Source organism: Haliotis rufescens, unplaced genomic scaffold (genome assembly GCF_023055435.1).
Source record: "Haliotis rufescens isolate VD_foot unplaced genomic scaffold, xgHalRufe1.0.p SCAF_12, whole genome shotgun sequence".
NCBI lineage: Eukaryota > Metazoa > Mollusca > Gastropoda > Lepetellida > Haliotidae > Haliotis > Haliotis rufescens.
In genome coordinates, this window is record NW_025963802.1 from 2,334,873 (window position 1) to 2,360,420 (window position 25,548).

The 25,548-nt window shown below is 41.9% G+C and overlaps 1 protein-coding gene across 4 annotated transcripts in view; it reads left to right on the forward strand.

Annotated features, from left to right (window-relative positions):
• The first annotated feature begins 363 nt into the window (after positions 1-363).
• LOC124138113 (E3 ubiquitin-protein ligase MARCHF5-like) overlaps positions 364-25,548 on the forward strand; it is a 68,557-nt gene continuing 43,372 nt past the window's right edge. For all 4 annotated transcript variants that reach the window (XM_046504649.2, XM_048393250.1, XM_048393251.1 and 1 more), the window contains exons 1-4: positions 364-643; positions 1,279-1,484; positions 2,036-2,166; positions 12,827-13,013. In XM_046504649.2, coding sequence (XP_046360605.1) covers positions 603-643; positions 1,279-1,484; positions 2,036-2,166; positions 12,827-13,013 — 565 coding nt within the window. In that variant the 5' untranslated portion in view covers positions 364-602. The remainder of the gene's footprint in view (positions 644-1,278; positions 1,485-2,035; positions 2,167-12,826; positions 13,014-25,548) is intronic.

Sequence of the window (25,548 nt, forward strand, 5' to 3'; positions counted from 1 at the left end):
TCGTTGGGAATATAGGCCTTTGTCTACTTTTGACCTGTTACTATAAGACATTTACTCTTCAAGAACACAATTTCTGAACACAAAATATTTTGCTGAATAAACGATTATCATGGGGGAAAATGACATTTTCAGTTTGATGTTTATTTTCTCATATGAAAATGAAGATATAAGATTTACAGAGTAGTTTAAGATATATTCTCTAAGGAAAAATACATATTTATCATCTCTATGTTGACAAGCAACAAACTTAAACTATTTTTACATTTTTGTTGTCCACTACCACGACAAATCTAAAAAAAACCCAACGATTTCTGTATACGTTTTGATGAAATGACTGGTCCCCCAGTTCTTTCACTTCCGGTGCAACAAACGTTTCCGGTTTTAGCCGTGACCGAGAAATCATCTGATAATTTTCTCACGCATTATGTGAAAGTTAGATAAGATATTTTGTTAACTAGCATATTGCTCGCTATATTTTGTTTCTATACATTATTGTGCACGACTGAAGACAATGAAAGACAGTCGTGTTTGAGGAGAAGCGCTTAAACTGTCCGTGACAGTGTTTTCATATTAGACTCTTAGAGCACCGAGTTGTGAAGGAAATGGCACAAAGCAGATTAAAAGAAGATGAAGTCGACACCCGGTAATTAACATACTATTGTGTGATTGCATATCAATTTCCGTTAGTAGTCGCCTCATTGTAATAATTCCATATTTCTGTTACCCAGTAAATTCTAGTTTGACCCAAATCGTATAGCCGACTGTAATAGTTATTAATGAGGTAATATCAATTGAAAAGTGACATGTAAAAGGATCTGTGGGTCTTACATGATATGTTTGTACCCTGGTATTTAATGTCATATCTTTAAACAAAAATGTGATGGTATAATGGTTGTTGCAGTCTCCGACTTTTGCCACCAGCGTGAAGCCAGATTCTTGTAATATACTATTTAGTCTAATGAGCTCAGCTAACAATTGTCTGGATTGTAACACTACAGTATCTAATAAAAATGATGCTGAGAGGCAAGTCCAAGCTAGTAGACACAAAAGTTTTTGGCACGAAGTGTAGTTGCATGTGAAATGAAAGAAAACATGTGGCTTCTTATGGTATGTAATAGCCCAGGTCCAATTGTATACATAATGGACAAAGCTCACGAGATCATCTTCAAGATATGTCCATTTGTGAATCGTGGCATTTATATTGGTTAAGTCTTCTGGACGTCGGGAGTCGAGGGACCTTGACTGTGTCTTCCTTCATGTCTGTTTCATTCCTTTCAGGCGTTCTTGTTGGGTTTGTTTTGCCACTGATGATGATGACCGGGATGCTGCATGGGTGCGCCCATGTCGGTGTAAAGGAACGACAAAATGGGTCCATCAGAATTGCCTGCAGCGGTGGATAGACGAGAAACAAAAGGGAAATAGTACAGCCAAAGTAGCCTGCCCACAATGCAATACAGAGTACATGATCATATTTCCTAAATTAGGTAAGGCAAATACTTATCAGATGATGTGTGAGTTGAACAGTAAAGCATGACAGGCGAATAGTGACTTGTCAAAGTTGTATTATGTTTGTCTCATGACAAATTAAGATAAGGACTCACAAATATATTTTCTTGCTTTATGGCTTTTCTTGGTCAGAAGCAAGTTTTGATAAATGGGTTCAGCATTGATTTGAGGTTAATTTTCTTAAAAAACACACCGTGTAAACAAATTTGCTTACAAAAGTGCAAAAAAGTTGAGTGAAAAAGTTAATATTTTCAACCAAAGCATTCTAAATTTGTTTTTTCTCTTTTGAAAAATTTAGGGTAAGCTCATACATTAAACAAAAATAATATATTAATCTGGCCTCAGATTGTAAAGTGTCTGTTTGAAAGAGGTGATGTACACATGAAAGAAAATTTGCAATGAACAGTACAGTTTGCATAATGGGACAAGGTTAGAGATGAGTAGGATGCAGTTGTCACCAGTTGTTTCCAGGTGTGTGTAAATTGTGCCAATTGTAATGATAAAGCTGACAATATGCTTGTATTCCCAGGTCCGATTGTGTACATAATGGATATAGCTGACAAGATCATCTACAAGATGTGTCCATTTGTGGCTGGTGGCATTTTTATTGGTTCAGTCTACTGGACAGCAGTCACGTACGGCGCCGTCACCGTCATGCAGGTACGTTCCCATCAGGCTTTCCTGGCATCACTCTTATATTAAGAGTGAGGTACTGTCACGCTTTCATGTAGAATGAAGTGCAATCATGCAGTTGTGTCTCTGTTGAGTTGTTTTGGTGGACCGTGATGCAGGTACTTCACTGTTAAACTTTCATGTTGATTGAAGAACTGTCGTGCAGGTATGTATCCATGTCGCTTTCATGTAGAGTAAAGTATCATGATGCCGGTACGTCACCTTCATGCTTTCATGTAGAGTAAAGTACCGTGATGCAGGTACATCACCATCACGCTTTCATGAAGAGTAAAGTACCGTCATGCAGGTACATCACCTTCATGCTTTCATGTAGAGTAAAGTACCGTGATGCTGGTACGTCACCATCACGCTTTCATGAAGAGTAAAGTACTGTGATGCAGGTACGTCACCTTCATGCTTTCATGTAGAGGAAAGTACAGTGATGCTGGTACATCACCATCATGCTTTCATGAAGAGTAAAGTACCGTGATGCAGGTACGTTACCTTCATGCTTTCATGAAGAGTAAAGTACCGTGATGCAGGTATGTCACCATCATGCTTTCATGAAGAGTAAAGTACCGTGATGCAGGTACGTCACCATCACACTTTCATGAAGAGTAAAGTACTGTGATGCAGGTACGTTGCCATCACGCTTTCATGTAGATTAAAGTACCATGATGCGGGTACGTCACCATCACGCTTTCATGAAGAGAAAAGAACCGTGACGCAGGTACGTCACCATCACGCTTTCATGTAGAGTAAAGTACCGGGATCCTGGTACGTCACCATCACGCTTTGATGAAGAGTAAAGTACCGTGATCCTGGTACGTCACCATCACGCTTCCATGTAGAGTAAAGTACAATGATCCTGGTATGTCACCTTCACGCTTTCATGTGGAGTAAAGTACCGTGATGCTGGTACATCACCATCATGCTTTCATGAAGAGTAAAGTACGGTGATGCAGGTACGTTGCCATCACGCTTTCATGTAGATTAAAGTACCATGATGCGGGTATGTCACCATCATGCTTTCATGTAGAGTAAAGTACCGTGATGCAGGTACGTCACCATCATGCTTTCATGAAGAGTAAAGTACCGTGATGCAGGTACGTCACCATCATGCTTTCATGTAGAGTAAAGTACCGTGATGCAGGTACGTCACCATCACGCTTTCATGAAGAGTAAAGTACTGTGATGCAGGTACGTCACCATCACGCTTTCATGTAGAGGATTGTACCATGAAGCAGGTATGTCACCATCACGCTTTCATGTAGAGTAAAGTACCGTGATGCAGGTACGTCACCATCATGCTTTCATGAAGAGTAAAGTACCGTGATGCAGGTACGTCACCATCACGCTTTCATGTAGAGGATAGTACCGTGAAGCAGGTATGTCACCATCACGCTTTTATGTAGAGTAAAGTATCATGAAGCAGGTATGTCACCATCACGCTTTCATGTAGAGTAAAGTACCGTGATGCAGGTACGTCACCATCACGCTTTGATGAAGAGTAAAGTACCGTGATGCAGGTACGTCACCTTCACGCTTTGATGAAGAGTAAAGTACTGTGATGCAGGTACGTCACCTTCACGCTTTCATGAAGAGTAAAGTACTGTGATTCAGGCACGTCACCATCACACTTTCAAGAAGAGTAAAGTACCGTGATGCTGGTACGTCACCATCACGCTTTCAAGAAGAGTAAAGTACCGTGATGCTGGTACATCACCATGACGCTTTCATGAAGAGTAAAGTACCGTGATGCTGGTACGTCACCATGATGCTTTCATGTAGAGGATAGTATCATGAAGCAGGTATGTCACCATGACGCTTTCATGTAGAGTAAAGTACCGTGACGCAGGTACGTCACCTTCAGGCTTTCATGAAGAGTAAAGTACCGTGATTCAGGCACGTCACCATCACGCTTTCAAGAAGAGTAAAGTACCGTGATGCTGGTACGTCACCATCACGCTTTAAAGAAGAGTAAAGTACCATGATGCTGGTACGTCACCATCACGCTTTCATGAAGAGTAAAGTACCGTGATGCTGGTACGTCACCATCACGCTTTCATGTAGAGGATAGTATCATGAAGCAGGTATGTCACCATGACGCTTTCATGTAGAGTAAAGTACAGTGACGCAGGTACATCACCTTCACGCTTTCATGAAGAGTAAAGTACTGTGATTCAGGTACGTCACCATCACGCTTTCATGAAGAGTAAAGTACCGGAAGCAGGTACGTCACCTTCACGCTTTGATGAAGAGTAAAGTACCGTGATGCAGGTACGTCACCATCACGCTTTCATGAAGAGTAAAGTACTGTGATTCAGGCACGTCACCATCACGCTTTCAAGAAGAGTAAAGTACCGTGATGCTGGTACGTCACCATCACGCTTTCAAGAAGAGTAAAGTACCGTGATGCTGGTACGTCACCATCACGCTTTCATGAAGAGTAAGGTACCGTGATGCTGGTACGTCACCATCACGCTTTCATGTAGAGGATAGTATCATGAAGCAGGTATGTCACCATGACGCTTTCATGAAGAGTAAAGTGCGGTGATGCAGGTACGTTGCCATCATGCTTTCATGTAGAGTAAAGTACCATGATGCGGGTACGTCACCATCATGCTTTCATGAAGAGTAAAGTACCGTGATGCAGGTACGTCACCATCACACTTTCATGTAGAGTAAAGTACCGTCATGCAGGTACGTCACCATCACGCTTTCATGAAGAGTAAAGTACCGTGATGCAGGTACGTCACCATCACGCTTTCATGTAGAGTAAAGTACCGTGATGCAGGTACGTCACCATCATGCTTTCATGAAGAGTAAAGTACCGTGATGCTGGTACGTCACCATCACACTTTCATGTAGAGTAAAGTACCGTGATGCAGGTACGTCACCATCACGCTTTCATGAAGAGTAAAGTACCGTGATGCAGGTACGTCACCATCACGCTTTCATGTAGAGTAAAGTACCGTGATGCAGGTACGTCACCATCATGCTTTCATGAAGAGTAAAGTACCGTGATGCAGGTACGTCACCATCATGCTTTCATGAAGAGTAAAGTACCGTGATGCAGGTACGTCACCATCACGCTTTAAAGAAGAGTAAAGTACCATGATGCTGGTACGTCACCATCACGCTTTCATGAAGAGTAAAGTACCGTGATGCTGGTACGTCACCATCACGCTTTCATGTAGAGGATAGTATCATGAAGCAGGTATGTCACCATGACGCTTTCATGTAGAGTAAAGTACAGTGACGCAGGTACATCACCTTCACGCTTTCATGAAGAGTAAAGTACTGTGATTCAGGTACGTCACCATCACGCTTTCATGAAGAGTAAAGTACCGGAAGCAGGTACGTCACCTTCACGCTTTGATGAAGAGTAAAGTACCGTGATGCAGGTACGTCACCATCACGCTTTCATGAAGAGTAAAGTACTGTGATTCAGGCACGTCACCATCACGCTTTCAAGAAGAGTAAAGTACCGTGATGCTGGTACGTCACCATCACGCTTTCAAGAAGAGTAAAGTACCGTGATGCTGGTACGTCACCATCACGCTTTCATGAAGAGTAAGGTACCGTGATGCTGGTACGTCACCATCACGCTTTCATGTAGAGGATAGTATCATGAAGCAGGTATGTCACCATGACGCTTTCATGAAGAGTAAAGTGCGGTGATGCAGGTACGTTGCCATCATGCTTTCATGTAGAGTAAAGTACCATGATGCGGGTACGTCACCATCATGCTTTCATGAAGAGTAAAGTACCGTGATGCAGGTACGTCACCATCACACTTTCATGTAGAGTAAAGTACCGTCATGCAGGTACGTCACCATCACGCTTTCATGAAGAGTAAAGTACCGTGATGCAGGTACGTCACCATCACGCTTTCATGTAGAGTAAAGTACCGTGATGCAGGTACGTCACCATCATGCTTTCATGAAGAGTAAAGTACCGTGATGCTGGTACGTCACCATCACACTTTCATGTAGAGTAAAGTACCGTGATGCAGGTACGTCACCATCACGCTTTCATGAAGAGTAAAGTACCGTGATGCAGGTACGTCACCATCACGCTTTCATGTAGAGTAAAGTACCGTGATGCAGGTACGTCACCATCATGCTTTCATGAAGAGTAAAGTACCGTGATGCAGGTACGTCACCATCATGCTTTCATGAAGAGTAAAGTACCGTGATGCAGGTACGTCACCATCACGCTTTCATGAAGAGTAAAGTACCGTGATGCAGGTACGTCACCATCACGCTTTCATGTAGAGGATAATACCATGAAGCAGGTACGTCACCATCACGCTTTCATGTAGAGTAAATTACCGTGATGCTGGTATGTCTCCATCACGCTTTCATCATGTTCAAGAAGAGTAAAGTACCATGAAGCAGGTATGTCACCATCACGCTTTCATGTAGAGTAAAAGTACCATGAAGCAGGTACGTCACCATCATGCTTTCATGAAGAGTAAAGTACCATGAAGCAGGTACGTCACCATCACGCTTTCATGTAGAGTAAAGTACCGTGATGCAGGTACGTCACCATCACGCTTTCATGAAGAGTAAAGTACCGTGATGCAGGTACGTCACCATCACGCTTTCATGAAGAGTAAAGTACCGTGATGCAGGTACGTCACCATCATGCTTTCATGTAGAGTAAAGTACCGTGATGCTGGTACGTCACCATCACACTTTCATGTAGAGTAAAGTACCGTGATGCAGGTACGTCACCATCACGCTTTCATGAAGAGTAAAGTACCGTGATGCAGGTACGTCACCATCACGCTTTCATGAAGAGTAAAGTACCATGATGCAGGGTGTATGGAGGAACATGGTGTGTACATTCAGGGTGTATGGAAGAACATAGTGTATACATTCAGGGTGTATGGAGGAACAGTGTATACATTCAGGGTGTATGGAGGAACGTGTATACATTCAGGGTGTATTGAGGAACATGGTGTATATACTCAGGGTGTATGGAGGAACATAGTGTATACATTCACAGTGTATGGAGGAACATGGTGTATACATTCAGGGTGTATGAGGAACATAGTGTATACATTCACAGTGTATGGAGGAACGTGTATACATTCAGGGTGTATGGAGGAACGTGTATACATTCAGGGTGTATGGAGGGACATGGTGTATACATTCACAGTGTATGGAGGAACGTGTATACATTCAGGGTGTATGGAGGGACATGGTGTACATACATTCAGGGTGTATGGAGGAACATGGTGTAAACTTTCAGGGTTTATGGAGGAACGTGTATACATTCAGGGTGTATGGAGGAACATGGTGTCTACATTCAGGGTGTATGAGGAACATAGTGTATACATTCACAGTGTATAAAGGAACATGGTGTATACATTCACAGTGTATGGAGGAACATGGTGTATACATTCACAGTGTATGGAGGAACATGGTGTATACATTCAGGGTGTATGGAGGAACATGGTGTATACATTCACAGTGTATGGAGGAACATGGTGTATATACTCAGGGTGTATGGAGGAACATGGTGTATACATTCACAGTGTATGGAGGAACATGGTGTATACATTCAGGGTGTATGAGGAACATAGTGTATACATTCACAGTGTATGGAGGAACATGGTGTATATACTCAGGGTGTATGGAGGAACATAGTGTATACATTCACAGTGTATGGAGGAACATGGTGTATACATTCAGGGTGTATGAGGAACATAGTGTATACATTCACAGTGTATGGAGGAACATGGTGTATACATTCAGGGTGTATGAGGAACATAGTGTATACATTCACAGTGTATGGAGGAACGTGTATACATTCAGGGTGTATGGAGGAACATGGTGTATACATTCAGGGTGTATGGAGGAACATGGTGTATATATTCAGGGTGTATGGAGGAACATGGTGTATATACTCAGGGTGTATGGAGTAACATAGTGTATATATTCAGGGTGTGTGGAGGAACATGGTGTATACATTCAGGGTGTATGGAGGAACATGGTGTATACATTCAGGGTGTATGAGGAACATGGTGTATACATTCAGGGTGTATGGAGGAACATGGTGTATACATTCAGGGTGTATGAGGAACATAGTGTATACATTCACAGTGTATGGAGGAACATGGTGTATATACTCAGGGTGTATGGAGGAACATAGTGTATACATTCAGGGTGTATGGAGGAACATGGTGTATACATTCAGGGTGTATGGAGGAACATAGTGTATACATTCAGGGTGTATGGAAGAACATAGTGTATACATTCAGGGTGTATGGAGGAACATGGTGTCTATATTCAGGGTGTATGGAGGAACATGGTGTATATACTCAGGGTGTATGGAGTAACATAGTGTATATATTCAGGGTGTGTGGAGGAACATGGTGTATACATTCAGGGTGTATGGAGGAACGTGGTGTATACATTCAGGGTGTATGAGGAACATGGTGTATACATTCAGGGTGTATGGAGGAACATGGTGTATACATTCAGGGTGTATGAGGAACATAGTGTATACATTCACAGTGTATGGAGGAACATGGTGTATATACTCAGGGTGTATGGAGGAACGTGGTGTATACATTCAGGGTGTATGGAGGAACATGGTGTATACATTCAGGGTGTATGGAGGAACATAGTGTATACATTCAGGGTGTATGGAAGAACATAGTGTATACATTCAGGGTGTATGGAGGAACATGGTGTCTATATTCAGGGTGTATGGAGGAACATGGTGTATATACTCAGGGTGTATGGAGTAACATAGTGTATATATTCAGGGTGTGTGGAGGAACATGGTGTATACATTCAGGGTGTATGGAGGAACGTGGTGTATATATTCAGGGTGTATGGAGGAACATGGTGTATACATTCAGGGTGTATGGAGGAACATGGTGTCTATATTCAGGGTGTATGGAGGAACAGTGTATACATTCAGGGTGTATGGAGTAACATAGTGTATATATTCAGGGTGTATGGAGGAACATGGTGTATACATTCAGAGTGTATGAGGAACATGGTGTATACATTCAATAAATGAATCAGGTGAGGTGCTTGGTGCCTTTTCTCCCATCACATCACTCTAATGGTTTCTTCGCGCCATTGCTTGCTGTGGTGCAGAGCACCAGTCCTGTACACTTTGACAAATTACATTTGCCGCTCAATCAAGCAAAGGATGCACCTGGCCAGGTCGGCACCATTACTGGTCCTGGAATATCAATGTTCCTGGTGGCGCTGATCAATGACTGGCAATACTCACAGGAGCCAATCTGGATTACTAGAGTTTGTGTTGGCTGTAGGAATGTATGTGTTCTTTCAGCCTCCTTGTTAAAGTTCTACTGGGAACATGAATACATTGTGGTAGTGGCGACGTGAACGCTTGCCAGTGACCTCTTGTTACATTTGTTGTTTAAAGGGCCTCTCCTTGGCCCGTTCCACAATGCGTTCTTAGGGCTGTGACTGTCAGTAGTGTATGTTAAAGAATGGGATTTGTGATCGTCTTAGTGCTTTGACTGTCATACGTAAGTCTATGTTTAAGTATGGGAGTTAGTGTCATCTTAGTGCTACAATTGTTGCAAGTCTGTGTTAAAGTATGGGATTTACGATCCTCTTAGCGATACAACTGTCGTAAGTCTATGTTAAAGTATTGGAGTTACACTGGTCTTAGTGCTACAATTGTTGCAAGTCTGTGTTAAAGTATGGGATTTACGATCCTCTTACCGATACGACTGTCGTAAGTCTATGTTAAAGTATGGGAGTTACACTGGTCTTAGTGCTACGACTGTCGTAAGTCTATGTTAAAGAATGGGAGTTACACTGGTCTTAGTGCTACAATTGTTGCAAGTCTGTGATAAAGTAGGGGATTTACGATCCTCTTATCGATATGACTGTCATAAGTCTATGTTAAAGTATGGGAGTTACACTGGTCTTAGTGCTACAATTGTTGCAAGTCTGTGTTAAAGTATGGGATTTACGATCCTCTTAGCGATACGACTGTCGTAAGTCTATGTTTAAGTATGGGAGTTACAGTCATCTTAGTGCTACAATTGTTGCAAGTCTGTGTTAAAGTATTAGATTTACGATCCTCTTAGCCTTACGACTGTCGTATGTCTATGGTCCAGTATGGACGTTATCATAGTCATAGTATACAGTTGTCATAAGTCGTAGGTAAAGTATGAGAGTTGTGTTTGTCTTGGTGCTACGATTATCGTAAGTCTAAGTTAAAATATGGGATTATGATCACCTTAGGGCTGAGATTGCATTGTGGAACAGGGACCTGGTAGGGATCATTTAGGCCACAGACGATAAATACTATACAATGTACAACACCAGTTAAGTGTCAAACAACATTTGTGATCAATATTATGGGATAAGGTGTGGCTTTAAGTTTGGGTGTCAAGTCTCTATGTAATCTGTTAATGGCAACAAGTGGTAAACGGTGCAGAAAACTCCTGGGGATTCATTTTCAGCATCAGTAGACTTGCAAACTACTTTGATTTGAACAGGAATTGAAGCTTAAGTAAACTGAAGCTTTGAACTAAACACTTCATGTGCCATATTTTGTATAATGCACACTTTGTTCACATGTGCTCATGTATGTCCCATTTCTGGTGTCCCTGTCGTGATATTGCTGAAATATTGCTTATAGCAGCGTAAACCCATTCTCACTCACTAACTCTACCTAATTGTGTGAGAAAGACCTGTTTGATCATGACAAAGTTTCTCATGATCATAAAGATATGTCAGTACAGCCCTATAAGTAAGTGTACGAAGTGTCTTAATTAGCCCTATAAATAAGTGATTGAGGTGTCTCAGTACAGCCCTATAACTAAGTGTACAAAGTGTCTCGGTACAGTCCTATAACTAAGTGTACCAGGATATCTCAGTACAGCCCTATACCTAGGTGTGTCAGGATATCTCAGTACAGCCCCATAACTAAGTGTGTCAGGATATCTCAGTACAGCCCTATACCTAGGTGTGTCAGGATATCTCAGTACAGCCCTATAACTAAGTGTACCAGGATATCTCAGTACAGCCCTATACCTAGGTGTGTCAGGATATCTCAGTACAGCCCTATAACTAAGTGTGTCAGGATATCTCAGTACAGCCCTATACCTAGGTGTGTCAGGATATCTCAGTACAGCCCTATAACTAAGTGTGTCAGGATATATCAGTACAGCCCTATACCTAGGTGTGTCAGGATATCTCAGTACAGCCCTATACCTAGGTGTGTCAGGATATCTCAGTACAGCCCTATACCTAGGTGTGTCAGGATATCTCAGTACAGCCCTAAACCTAGGTGTTTCAGGATATCTCAGTACAGCCCTATAACTAAGTGTACCAGGATATCTCAGTACAGCCCTATAACTAAGTGTGTCAGGATATCTCAGTACAGCCCTATAACTAAGTGTACAAAGTGTCTCAGTACAGCCCTATAACTAAGTGTGTCAGGATATCTCAGTACAGCCCTATAACTAAGTGTACCAGGATATCTCAGTACAGCCCTATACCTAGGTGTGTCAGGATATCTCAGTACAGCCCTATAACTAAGTGTACCAGGATATCTCAGTACAGCCCTATACCTAGGTGTGTCAGGATATCTCAGTACAGCCCTATACCTAGGTGTGTCAGGATATCTCAGTACAGCCCTATAACTAAGTGTACCAGGATATCTCAGTACAGCCCTATACCTTGGTGTGTCAGGATATCTCAGTACAGCCCTATACCTAGGTGTGTCAGGATATCTCAGTACAGCCCTATACCTAGGTGTGTCAGGATATCTCAGTACAGCCCTATACCTAGGTGTGTCAGGATATCTCAATACAGCCCTATACCTAGGTGTGTCAGGATATCTCAGTACAGCCCTATAACTAAGTGTACCAAGTGTCTCAGTACAGCCCTATAACTAAGTGTACCAAGTGTCTCAGTACAGCCCTATAACTAAGTGTGTCAGGATATCTCGGTACAGCCCTATAACTAAGTGTGTCAGGATATCTCAGTACAGCCCTATAACTAAGTGTACCAGGATATCTCAGTACAGCCCTATAACTAAGTGTGTCAGGATATCTCAGTACAGCCCTATACCTAGGTGTGTCAGGATATCTCAGTACAGCCCTATAACTAAGTGTACCAGGATATCTCAGTACAGCCCTATAACTAAGTGTACCAGGATAACTCAGTACAGCCCTATAACTAAGTGTGTCAGGATATCTCAGTACAGCCCTATAACTAAGTGTACCAGGATATATCAGTACAGCCCTATAACTAAGTGTACAAAGTGTCTCAGTACAGCCCTATAACTAAGTGTACCAAGTGTCTCAGTACAGCCCTTAAACTAAGTGTACCAAGTGTCTCAGTACAGCCCTATAACTAAGTGTACCAGGATATCTCAATACAGCCCTATAACTAAGTGTACCAGGATATCTCAGTACAGCCCTATAACTAAGTGTACCAGGATATCTCAGTACAGCCCTATAACTAAGTGTACCAGGATATCTCAGTACAGCCCTATAACTAAGTGTACAAAGTGTCTCAGTACAGCCCTATAACTAAGTGTACAAAGTGTCTCAGTACAGCCCTATAACTAAGTGTCCGAAGTTTCTCAGTACAGCCCTATAACTAAGTGTACAAACTGTTGGTTGCAGGTGCTGGGACACAAGGAGGGGCTGAATGTGATGGAGAGAGCAGATCCTCTGTTCCTCCTTATCGGATTACCCACAATCCCTGTGATGCTGATCCTGGGAAAGATGGTGCGCTGGGAAGACTATGTGCTCCGGCTGTGGAGAAAGCACTCCGCCAAACTGCCTCTCCTCAACTACCTGTTTCCTGATGGTAAGTGTCACTGTGTGTCCCGGAATGCAGTGGTCCAGGGGAGATCCTGAGTTGATCCTGGGTTGATCCTGAGTTGATCCTGGGTTGATCCAGGGTGTAACTGGTGTGATCCTGAGTTGATCCTGGGTTGATCCTGGATAGATCCTGGATTGATCCTGAGTAGATCCTGGATAGATCCTAGATAGATCCTAGAAAGGACCTGGATAGATCCTTAAAGTTTTGAGGCTACACTTTGCTGCGCAGAGTGGTAAACATCTAAGATCTGCATTACCTCGGGCTTTCCTCCCACATGAAACTGATACACCATGATGTAACTGAAATACTGTTCAAAGCAGCACTGAACCTAACATACTTACTCTCTCTGGAGGCTCCCAGTCTAAACCTGGGATGCAGCCTTTTCCAGATATATGATCTGGAACTTCACTGGGTTCTGGGAGTTTCAGGATTACTCCTGCTGTTGTTTTCCCATGTCCTCACAAAACAAATGTCTGGCATCATGAAAATGCTTTTGTCTCTTTAAGTGAAGATACTGTGTGTCTTTGTTGTAACATATACCGTATTCGACGTAACAAGCGCCCTGCTCTAATAAGCGCCCACGGCGATATTTGCTAATATATTGGCTAGTGAACAATCTCAGTTAGCATCCCTTCCAATTGATTAATGTACACAAGACTTATTTACTTGTGTATAATACACACTCGTATGTCATATGCACCCTTAATTATGGGCAATTAAATCCTGGAAAAATATATCTGTCGTATATAACATTTCAGGCTGTCAGCATAAACCACGAAATTTACGATCTTTCAACTCTAAATAATATCCTAATAAGAACTCCCTATTTCTAATTTTGAGAGCGACCTGGGCGCTTATTACGTCGAATACGGTAGTTTCTTTACACCGTGTCTACCATCTGTCTACCTGGATATACTTGGAAGGGGTAGATTTTACTAATTTTCACCAGGTGGTTTGTGTCCCTAAAATATTCTCCTAGAATTCTGAATTCTGTGAAATTTGAACACATTAGCATTAATAATTTTGTTGTGGTATTCCGCATTGCGGAATTTGTCCCTTAATAATTGAAGGCGGTATGTTTCATTCCAAAATGGTAAAATATTTGAAGGTTACAAGTGATATGACATGATATGCTGCAGAATTGTGATTTATGTTTTAGAATTTGCTGGTTATGGTGGCAATTACGTTGGCGAAATTGGAATGGAATTAAAAGTCTGTGTTACGGTACATATCGTCTGATCTTAGGTTTACAGACATCCTACATTTTCAGACGACCATGTTTATCACGATTACTTGCCTTATAACGGGAGGTGTAGCATCACTCAGACATTGTAAATACTCAGATGATGGCTTGTTCTTAAGAGAAAGTTGTCTTTTATAAGTGAGTGAGATGTTTTACAGTTGGTGTGATTAGAGAGAAAACTATAACTGTTTCTTGAGTGTCCGAAAACCCATAACACGGGGATGAACAACAGATCTATCCGAATGTAGGGTGCTTTAAAATGAGGGGACACATTGATCAGTGAGGTAATGGAAACTAGAAGATTTTTCCATTTTACAACAATTTTCAGATGAAAAATCAATTCACCAAGAGGAAGAGACACTGTTCATAAACATATTTCAACCAGTACTGAGCTCTGGTAAACAAGAAATGCAATGATGCTGTATATAATGAATGTATAAAAATAGTTTATTATTGATCCATGTAAATGGTGTACAGTGCCGCCCATGTGTCATTGCAGGTTATGATGACATATTGCAATGACTATGACGTCATATTGTTGTGATGACGTCATATTGTAGCAGTTATGAGTTGACGAACTCCTGAAAGGAGTGAAAGTAGTTGGTACATAAAGAAGAGTATTTGGAGATCATAGTTACTTTGTTATGTGTATATGTAGGACTCAGATCTATGGTACGACTCTGATCTGTGGCCGATTCTCAGATCTATGGCACATTCCACACAGGGGGCAGATATTGGCATTTGCTCAGATCTATTGCAGATTATCATATAATAGAAATAATTGGCAATTTCGATAGTGCTAAACATTGTATAGAATCATCTATAGCGGCAGACTTTTGATGATCAATGTTGTGATATATCTGGATTTTTTTTAGCGTTTCCCCTGTGGAACAGCATCATCGGTGCAGGGATTTCACATCGGTACTTTCCTTAAAAACGTTACCCGAAGTTTCAGCGTAGAAATAATTCTAAGACCATCCTCTCATTTTCCCAAGTTGATAAAATCCTGAAATTGAAGTTGAAAAATGATTTTAAAATGATTCAGCATTAGGGTCTTTCCCCTCTTTTGATATTGGTTTCTTTCTCTGCCGGCATGAATCTGCTCTAAGAAAACTATAATTTTCTATGGTGTCTGGCTCCATCGTTTTCAACCGATAGCTGTGTCTATCAGTAATAGATGTTAATCATTCATGACCTCATCCGCCGAAGACCCGGGTTCGATTCCCGACATGGGTACAATGTGTGAAGCCCATTTCTGGTGTCCCCCGCCGTGATATTGCTGGAATATTGCTAAAAGCGGCGTAAAACCAAACTCACTCACTCACTCATGACGTCATCACAGGCAAGGAGTCACAAGCATGACGTCATATTACAATTGATATGATTGTCCATTCACGGATAAGACATCATTGCAAACATGATGTCATATAGGAATGAGAATCTGCCGCGGGTCTGAAAATCCGCCATGAATCTCCACGGACTGGCATATTTTGATGTTTTCTCTATGCAGTGACCTTTGACCTTCCGATCCCCTCATGTATCCTGGCATGGAATTCATGATGTATTTCTGTAAGATAATGAAGCCCTATGTTCTGTGATACTTTGATTTATTCATGTTGCGCAGGTGATGTGTTGGGGCTGTAGGTCACACATAGTGTGTGAGAACAAAGAAGGGTTGGCTCCAAACTGGCTGTACTGCGTTGTCTCATCTTGTGTTTTTAATATTACATAGTTTCTTGGTCTGTTTCATTTTCAGAAATGTAAAAAGCAATCTGCGCGGAAAAACATTTTTCTTGATGAACAAACGCATGGGATTGAAATTAGCAGTGGCTTGTTAGTCTGAGCCAATTTACCTATATGGAGTAGGTTAATGATTTCCCCATGCAGATGCATGTTAGAATTGGTCTTCAGCAACTGATGCTTGTCGTAAGAGGCAGCTAACGGGATCGGGTGGTCAGGCTCACTGACTTGGTTGATGCATTTCATCGATCTCTATTGCTTAGTTTGATGCTTATGAAGACAATTACTGGATTGTCTGGTCAAGACTCGATTATTTACAGACCATTGTCATATTGCTGGAATATTGCTGAGTGTGGTGTTAAACAACAATAAAAAAACAACAAACTAACAAAGTATAGCGAAGGTGTCAACAATGATCATTTCCACATTAAATAAGCTCCAGCCGGTGTAAATGTACAAACTGTTCCATGGGAATAATCCCCTTGAGAAATATGGTACAAAGGAGCAATTTCACTACAGGAACAGATACTCTTTGACAAAGGCACTTAATGCCCATAGGACCGCCTCCGGTCTAGTGGTAGAGCGTCCGCCCCAAGAGCGGAAGGTCCAGGGTTTGATCCCCGGCTGTGTCATACCAAAAGACGTTAAAAGATGGTATTTGTTGTTACCCTGTCTGGCTCTCGGCATTAAGGGGCTAAAACAAGGACTGGTCGGCTCGGAGTCAGTATACTGTGTCTGAGTGGGGTATTCATGTTAAACTGCGGCATGGTATCACAGTGGGCTAGCACTATAAATCGGCATCAGTCCAGACTAGTACAATCAGCCACACACGCACACACATGCATGCACGTCGCTATATAAGTGCAATAATCTTGGACACGACATTAAACCCCATTTCACCTCACCTCACCTATAAAGCCCATAGCTCCAACACTGGCCATGTGCCTCCAGGCATACAGGTGACTTGGGGTCAACGGAGGACATGGTTGTTGAACCATTATCAATTAAAACATCAAGTATTATGATTATAGCCTGGTGGTTAAAGTGTTCGCCTGTCATGCCTAAGACCCGGGTTCGATTCCCGGCATGGGTACAATGTGTAAAGCCCATTTCTGGTGTCCTCTGCTATGATATTGCTGGAATATTGCTAAAAGTGGCATAAAACCATACTCACTCACTCACTCTGATTATAGACTTGTGTCTCTGGTATGTGAAGAGTGAGGTGGGTTTAATGCTACTTTCAACAATATTCTGGTCATATCACGGCATTGCTGAGTGCAGCGTTAAAAAACCAACCAACCAACCAATCATATCACGGCATGTCAGCTTAAGGTGGGAGAAAAGCCCAAAGTGATGCAGTTCTTAGATGATCACCGCTTTGAAACCCACGAGCACGGGTATGATGCCGACAAACCTAGAAACATAATCGGGGTGAACTGGGATTTAAACCTACGATCATAGGTTTCTGGCCAATGAATTGTGGGACCTTAGACAACTGGGTCACCTGTGTGCCCATGTGAAGAAACACTTAGAGTGAGTGAGTGAGTGAGTATGGTTTTACGCCGCTTTTAGCAATATTCCAGCAATATCACGGCGGGGGACACCAGAAATGGGCTTCACACATTGTACCCATGTCGGGAATCGAACCCGGGTCTTCGGCGTGACGAGCGAACGCTTTAACCACTAGGCTACCCGACCGCCCCTAGAAACACTTAGAAACTACACTGGCGACTCATAACGTTTCAATGAAGATACCAAGGGGCGTGTTGCAGAGCGTTACGCCCTTGCAAGCGATTTACAGCGATTCGCCTTACAACGGGGTGGTAACTCTCAGCCGTTTGCAGTCGTACCAATCGCTGACTGAGGTCACTTCGTTCTCAAACCAAAATGGCGGCTGAGTTCGACAGCGGAACAAGAAATCCTTGACTGGATCAGCTGGGAAATGAGCAAAGGTAGCTAACACCCCATCATCCTCAGTCTGCTCCACATCTTCAAAGTAGTCATAAATTTCATCAGTTCGTCATCGAGCCTCTTCTATTATGTTCTTCATTAGGGCAATGCAACCAAGTGGTAGTTGTGCTACCATTTTGGAAGAGTGTGCAAGCGCTTCAAGCTGTGGGAGACCCTGCGATCAGTGACAATTTGCTTACTCTAAGCGATTCATGGCTTGCAATGCGCCCCATGTGATCAGGGGTCAAAATGTACCCTGGTCAGCTTGTCTGAGACACAAAACATTCAGGAAGGACTAGTGACATTTTCTTGTGGACTACCACTTTTACCATTTGTTAGATGGCAACTCTAGAAGATCTTTATTATTCCCTGCTATGAATTGGAAGGGGGATATAGGAATGGGTGCTGTCCTTCTGTCCGTCCGTCTGTCTGTCTGTCAGTCTGTCCGTCATGTTTTGTTTCTGGAGCAGAACTCAAAAACCATGAGAGATATCTTACCAAACTTGGCACATGGACAGGCCTAGTGGTGATAGTTGCTTGTTGCAGACCAGTGAAATCAAAAACCAATGTTTCACTCTGGTATTTGGGAGAAAGGCAAGCATGTCCTTCTGACCTGTAGCAGTCATGAGTGTAGGTCAAGGTCATACAGTTGGCACTAGAATAGTTCTAATATCGTTGAAGCCCAGGAAACAGTTTGTAGTCTGAGGACTTCTTTGTTACAGTACCGTATTCGACGTAATAAGCACCCTGCTCTTATAAGCGCCCACGGCGATATTTGCTAATATATTGGCAAGTGAACAATCCCAATTAGCACCCCTTTCGATTTATCAACTGTACACAACTTATTTATTCGTGTATAATACGCACTCGTGTGTTATATGCACCCTTTATTATAGGCAATTCAATTCTGGAAAAATATATCTGTCGTATATAAACAGTTCAGACTGTCAGCATAAACCACAAAATTTATCTTTCAACTCTGTTTTTTCCACCAAAATAATATTCTAATAAGAGCCCCATATTTCTAATTTTGAGAGCGCCCTGAATACGTTGAATACGGTATACATGGTTTTCTGATGCAGAGTTAAGTGAGCACAGTTTGGCAGTGTTCACGACAAGATATGACAATTTCAGGTTAATCAAAATGAGATTCAGTTTCACTGCATTGTCAAATAGTCTCCGCTTGTGTTAATTAGAAATGTATCATGTTGCATGATTTTATTGTTATGATATTTCAAAATGTTTGTTGATGATTGGCGTATGACATATATAAAATAAGGTTTAATAGTTAGCCACATTGGTAGCCGATCGTGATCAGTTCTCACATGCCAGTGACTAAACTCAGAACATTGACTGATGTGAAGAAAAGCACTAATAGACATGTGATAGACAATAAGATAACATGTACATTTAATGACTGAAACTTCTTCTTCCGTTCAGTGATTGTCTTTTTATTGACACTTCGCTGCTGCTGTTTCTCATTTTCCCCAACATGTTTAAATACATCTTTCAAATACATCATTCAGATCCCCAGTATTAGCCTAGTAAGAGTGACAGAATGTCATCAATAATATATCTAGCAAATTCAACAGCCTTACTTGTAGATGTTGTTAATACTAACGTCGGGAGATACTTTGTTCTTTTTTTATGTATTATTCACAGATTTTCGACCCTGGTGACTTGAACTCGAGTGTGCTTTTCAACTTAGTGCCTACTGCGTGAAATGGGGACAAGTTTTCTCAGAAACTAGCGAAGCTACATAAATGAACATTTGCATGCTTATCTAAGAGATACTTCTCAAGATTGAGTTCGAAAAGTGGTCCCGTCAATTATGTTTTTACAGAACTAAGGCCCTTGATCCATGTTATATTACTTGGTGCGTAGTGTCTGCAATGGGGACATGTTTCTGCTAACTACCAGAGTTAGCTTATCTAAGAGATACTTATCAGTCCTGAGTTATTGTTTTCAGAGATTGGGCCTTTTGTGTGTTCACATTTAATCACTTTTATCCCCCGCCCCAAAGTGGAAGGGGAATAAAGGAATGGGTGCTGTCTGTCTGTCCTTCCATCCTTCCATCTGTCCATCACATTTCTTTTCATGGGCAGAACTAAAAAACCATGTGAGATATATTAACCAAACTTGGCACATAGATAGGTCTAGTGGTAAACTGGTGCCTATTAATAGTTTTGGGATTTTAAAAAAAATAATTTTTTCGAGTTTCCGAGGCAATGACTTTGACTTAGACTGAAAATGGCGGTAGTCAGATCTTGAAAACCGTAGAATATTTCTACACCAAACTTGACACATAGGTAGGTCTAGGGGTAAACTGATAGTTTAGGATTTAAAAAAATATTTTTCGAGTTTCTATAGGAACGACTTTGGCTGAAAATGGCAGTAGTGCTCGTTTCCAGAGCATATCTTGAAAACCGTAAATATTTCTTGCCTTGCACACAACCGGACATATCATATTAGCATGGGATATGAGTATTTCAAGCTTGTTCCTGATGACATAAAGTGCTCCAAGTGCCTATCTCTTCTTAAGGCTTTATAGGACTCTTATTGTATGATTTATGTTCACTACTATATGAACATCCCATATTCTAATATGCCTCATGGCGGGTGATAGTGATGACGCAGTTTTCTTGATTTCAATTTGATCGGCAAATGCAAATAGTGGGCACAGTATCATGCGTTTTGGTACGCATGCAAGTTAAAATTAATTGCATAATTGTGTTATTTCGTGGATATTTTACGCAAATAACAGCTTATCTGGAGTGCTGTTAATAATTATTAATCATCAGCAGAGTGAAGACCATGGCTTGGATGAAATGTCACACCAATATTGATGATCTGGAACACATTCAATTTATAGACGTGGAAGCAGGTCAATTTTGATAAACAGCAGGGTCAAGGTTAAGTTGGACAAGGACTCCGGATGATAGTTCAGATGGGGCTTGGACTGCTTTCTTGACAACTGTTGATTGATGCGAATGAATATCCATATTTGATTGTATATTGACAGTGCTTAAATGCAGATTGCTTCAGTGTTTTATTTAGCTTTGTGTTTGAAGTGAGGGGTAGACTGACTTGAGATGAGCATTAATGTAAATCATTTGTATCATGTCTCAGTATTAATAACTCATTGGATATTTCTTCTTCTGATATTACTTCTTGAACGATGTCTCCTGTTTCCTGCCGAGCTTCATCCCACTCAATAACTTCAAGCAGTTGACCTTTTACTGCATGAAAAGTGATCCGAAGACAATTCTTGGTTTTTCTATTTCAATCAGTCATGGTCGACATCTTGCCCTGGTGTGTGTGTGTGTGGGTGGGCGGAGTGCTGCTTGTAGAGGGCAGGGAGTTAGTGGGCTTCAAGGAAAGAGACGGAGCTGAAAAAGAAATCAAGGACAGATATTGACTGGGGGCAGGGTACGATTACATTATTTTGTTGTTTTTTGGGGTGGGGGAGGTGGTTGATAAATGTGGATGATGATATTGATAGGGATGGATCTGCCACCCTTCTCAGAGAGACCCTTGTTTCTGGTAGACCCGCCTTCACAGTGGACCCGCCTGTACTGGTAGACCGACCTTTACAATTAGACCCACATTCACAGTAGACCCACATTCACCATAGATCAACCTTCACTGTGGACCTCCTTACTGGTAGAGACATCTTCACAGATAGACCCACATTCACAGTAGACCCACCTTCACCATAGATCAACCTTCACTGTGGACCCCCTTACTGGTAGACCCACCTTTACAGATAGACCCACATTCACAGTAGACCCACCTTCACCATAGATCAACCTTCACTGTGGACCCCCTTACTGGTAGACCCACCTTTACAGATAGACCCACATTCACAGTAGACCCACCTTCACCATAGATCAACCTTCACTCTGGACCCCCTTACTGGTAGACACATCTTCACAGATAGACCAAACTTCGCAGTAGACCCACCTTCATCTGGTCTGCCCTCACAGACAAACCCACCTTTACAGTTAGATCACCCTTTACAGATAGACCCATCTTATAGGTAGACCTACCTTTACAGATAGACCCACCTTATAGATAGACCCTCCTTTACAGATAGACCCACCTTACAGAAAGACCCACCTTTACAGATAGAGATAGACCCACTTTCATCTGGCCTACATTGACACATAGACCAAACTTCATCTGGCCAACATTGACACATAGACCCACATGTACTGGCCTACATTGACACATAGACCAAACTTCATCTGGCCAACATTGAACACATAGACCCACATGTACTGGCCTACATTGACACATAGACCAAACTTCATCTGGCCAACATTGACACATAGACCCACATGTACTGGCCTACATTGACACATAGACCAAACTTCATCTGGCCAACATTGACACATAGACCCACATGTACTGGCCAACATTGACGCAAAGACCCACATGTACTGGCCAACATTGACACCTAGACCCACATGTACTGGCCAACATTGACACATAGACCCACATGTACTGGCCAACATTGACACATAAACCCACATGTACTGGCCTACATTGACACATAAACCCACATGTACTTGCCAGCATTGATGCATTGACCCACATGTAACTCAACATTGACACATAGACCCACATGTACTTGCCAACATTGACACATAGACCCACATGTAACTCAACATTGACACATAGACCCACATGTACTGGCCAACATTGACACATAGACCCACATGTAACTCAACATTGACACATAGACCCACATGTACTGGCCTACATTGACACATAGACCCACATGTACTGGCCTACATTGACACATAGACCCACATGTAACTCAACATTGACACATAGACCCACATGTACTGGCCAACATTGACACATAGACCCACATGTAACTCAACATTGACACATAGACCCACATGTACTGGCCAACATTGACACATAGACCCATATGTCCTTGCCAACATTGACACATAGACCCACATGTAACTCAACATTGACACATAGACCCACATGTACTGGCCTACTTTGACACATAGACCCACATGTACTGGCCAACATTGACACATAGACCCACATGTACTGGCCTACATTGACACATAGACTCACATGTACTGGCCTACATTGACACATAGACCCACATGTACTGGCCAACATTGAAACATAGACCCACATGTACTGGCCAACATTGACACATAAACCCACATGTACTGGCCTACATTGACACATAGACCCACTTGTACTGGCCAACATTGACACATAGACCCACATGTACCGGCCAGCATTGACACATAGACCCACATGTACTGGCCAACATTGACACATAGACCCACATGTACTGGCCAACATTGACACATAGACCCACATGTACTTGCCAACATTGACACATAGACCCACATGTAGCGGCCAACATTGACACATAGACCCATGTGTACTTGCCAACATTGACACATAGACCCACATGTACTGGCCTACATTGACATATAGACCCACTTGCCTACATTTGAAAGAGCACCTTCATTAGCACACTGGCACACAATATCTGGCACATCTGGTCCCCAAGAACGCATGTATTGTTGCTGATTCTGCCCTTGTGAATTACACAAAAGTAAACCTGACCTTTGCATCCATTGATGTTGAGGCTTGTTGGAATGTGGTTACTCTTAACATTTGCTGGCTACCCCTGCAAACTGATGCTGATTAAGTATTGATTAATGAGTGGTTGCATGCAGCTCCGTGCCGCCTGCAGAACCCTGATTAAAGACATGTACGGCCGGCCGTACGTCGGCACCACAACTGGGCAGTCCACAGGAGACACGTGGAAGTCTCTGATGGTGATAGAGTGTCCAGGGAGAACTGTTGTGTGGGGCAGGCGGTGTACTGTGGTATGTGCATGTGTGCATGCATGTCTTTGAGTGCGTCTGCATGCATGCAGGTACATGTTGAAATAATATGCATGCACGTGTCACATGTGTGATTGCTTGCAATGTCTGCACTTTTTTATAGTTATTTGGTGCTAGGTTGCTGATATTGGACAAGCAACTTTAGTTAATTTCGAACCCTTGACCACTACCAAGTTGGTTTTAGTACATGGTTATGGTTGGCACAGTGTTCTCTGGAAGTTCTCTGTGCAGAGTTATGTCCCTTGGCTACATTAGGATCTGCTGATCTATGGTTCAAATTCAGATTTGCCTGATCCTCAGCCTCCAACAATGATATGATAATGAAATAACTGAAACTGTTCAAGAACAATTATACCAAACTCACTCACTGACACAATGCAGAACTGGGATTATTATTGTATTTTTTGTAGTTAATAGGGAGCATTCCGTTTGTAAGCCCTACCCAACTATGATCCTAAGTAAAAGATCATTTACCATTTTTGTAGATTCCGTCAGTATTGTTGTGACGGGGTGGTCTAGTGATAATGTACTCACTTGTCAAGCTGAACTTCCAATTCCTCCCCATAGAATCAATGTATTTAAATTCTATAAAATTTTAACATTTTAATAACTAGACCTGTCATTTTTCAGTTAGTGAAGTAGAAACCCCATTAGTTTCTTGGTTTACAGATATTTTTGCCAAAAGTCTGGTTGATTGGTTTGAAAAAAGAATGAAAAAATAAGAATTAGCGGGGGGTCTCGAAAACATTTCCTGCCATGTTTATTAAGACAGTTTTATTAGTCTTATGATTAATATATTGTGTGCACATTTGTTTATATAGATTTTGGTTTGGATAATATAGCAGCGGTAGAAACTAACAGTTTCAGTCCACTTGTCCTTAAAATGATAACATAGCAAACCCCCTAAAAATGGCAAATTTCTACTAGTCCTTATGATACCTTAACTGCTGGGCAGTTTGGCAAGGACTATAGGACTAGTGCCAATTTCTAACGCTGTAAAGTGCATTTTGTATTGTTTTTTACCCCCAACTGTTCTTTATTTTATAAGGTTGACTGATCTGTTAACCCATTACAATAAAGAGTATTGCCTCAGAAGAATTTGACCAAGATTTACAATGCCTCTGTCAGCATCATCCCAAATTTATCGTAATCGTGTTGTCAGTGGATTCTGGAACCGACGATGTCCCAGTTCATGGACTAGTCGAGATACCCAGCTGACTTTGTCGTTGTATGATTGTGTTGGCCTTGTACATGTTGCGTCGGCTCTGCCATAGATTGGAAGGTACATGAGAAGCAATCGGATATTGATGAAGCAGATTCTAGTTGGCATCGCACACAGCATGGTCTTAACCGAATGATCAAGATTATAGAATTCATTGATTTCTGTAAACTACGTCAGTGCACTGTTGAATGGCTTCTTGATTCCCACGTGTTCAATAAATATTTCAGCAGCGGTTCCATTTGTAGAGACTGTTGTGCCACCGTAGGACTCTGCCACCATCGCTCTTGCCGTAGTTGTCTATAGCCCACGATATGCCAGTAGTTCCCCATAACGAGCAGATCAATCATTTGTCTTAATAGCCACTGCTGCTCTGGGATTATCCAAATATGGCGGCACAAGAAGTTATCTTCTTCCACCACTTTGAATAATGTACAAGATGACAGTCTTGGACAGGATGTACTGCCACCAGCTGGT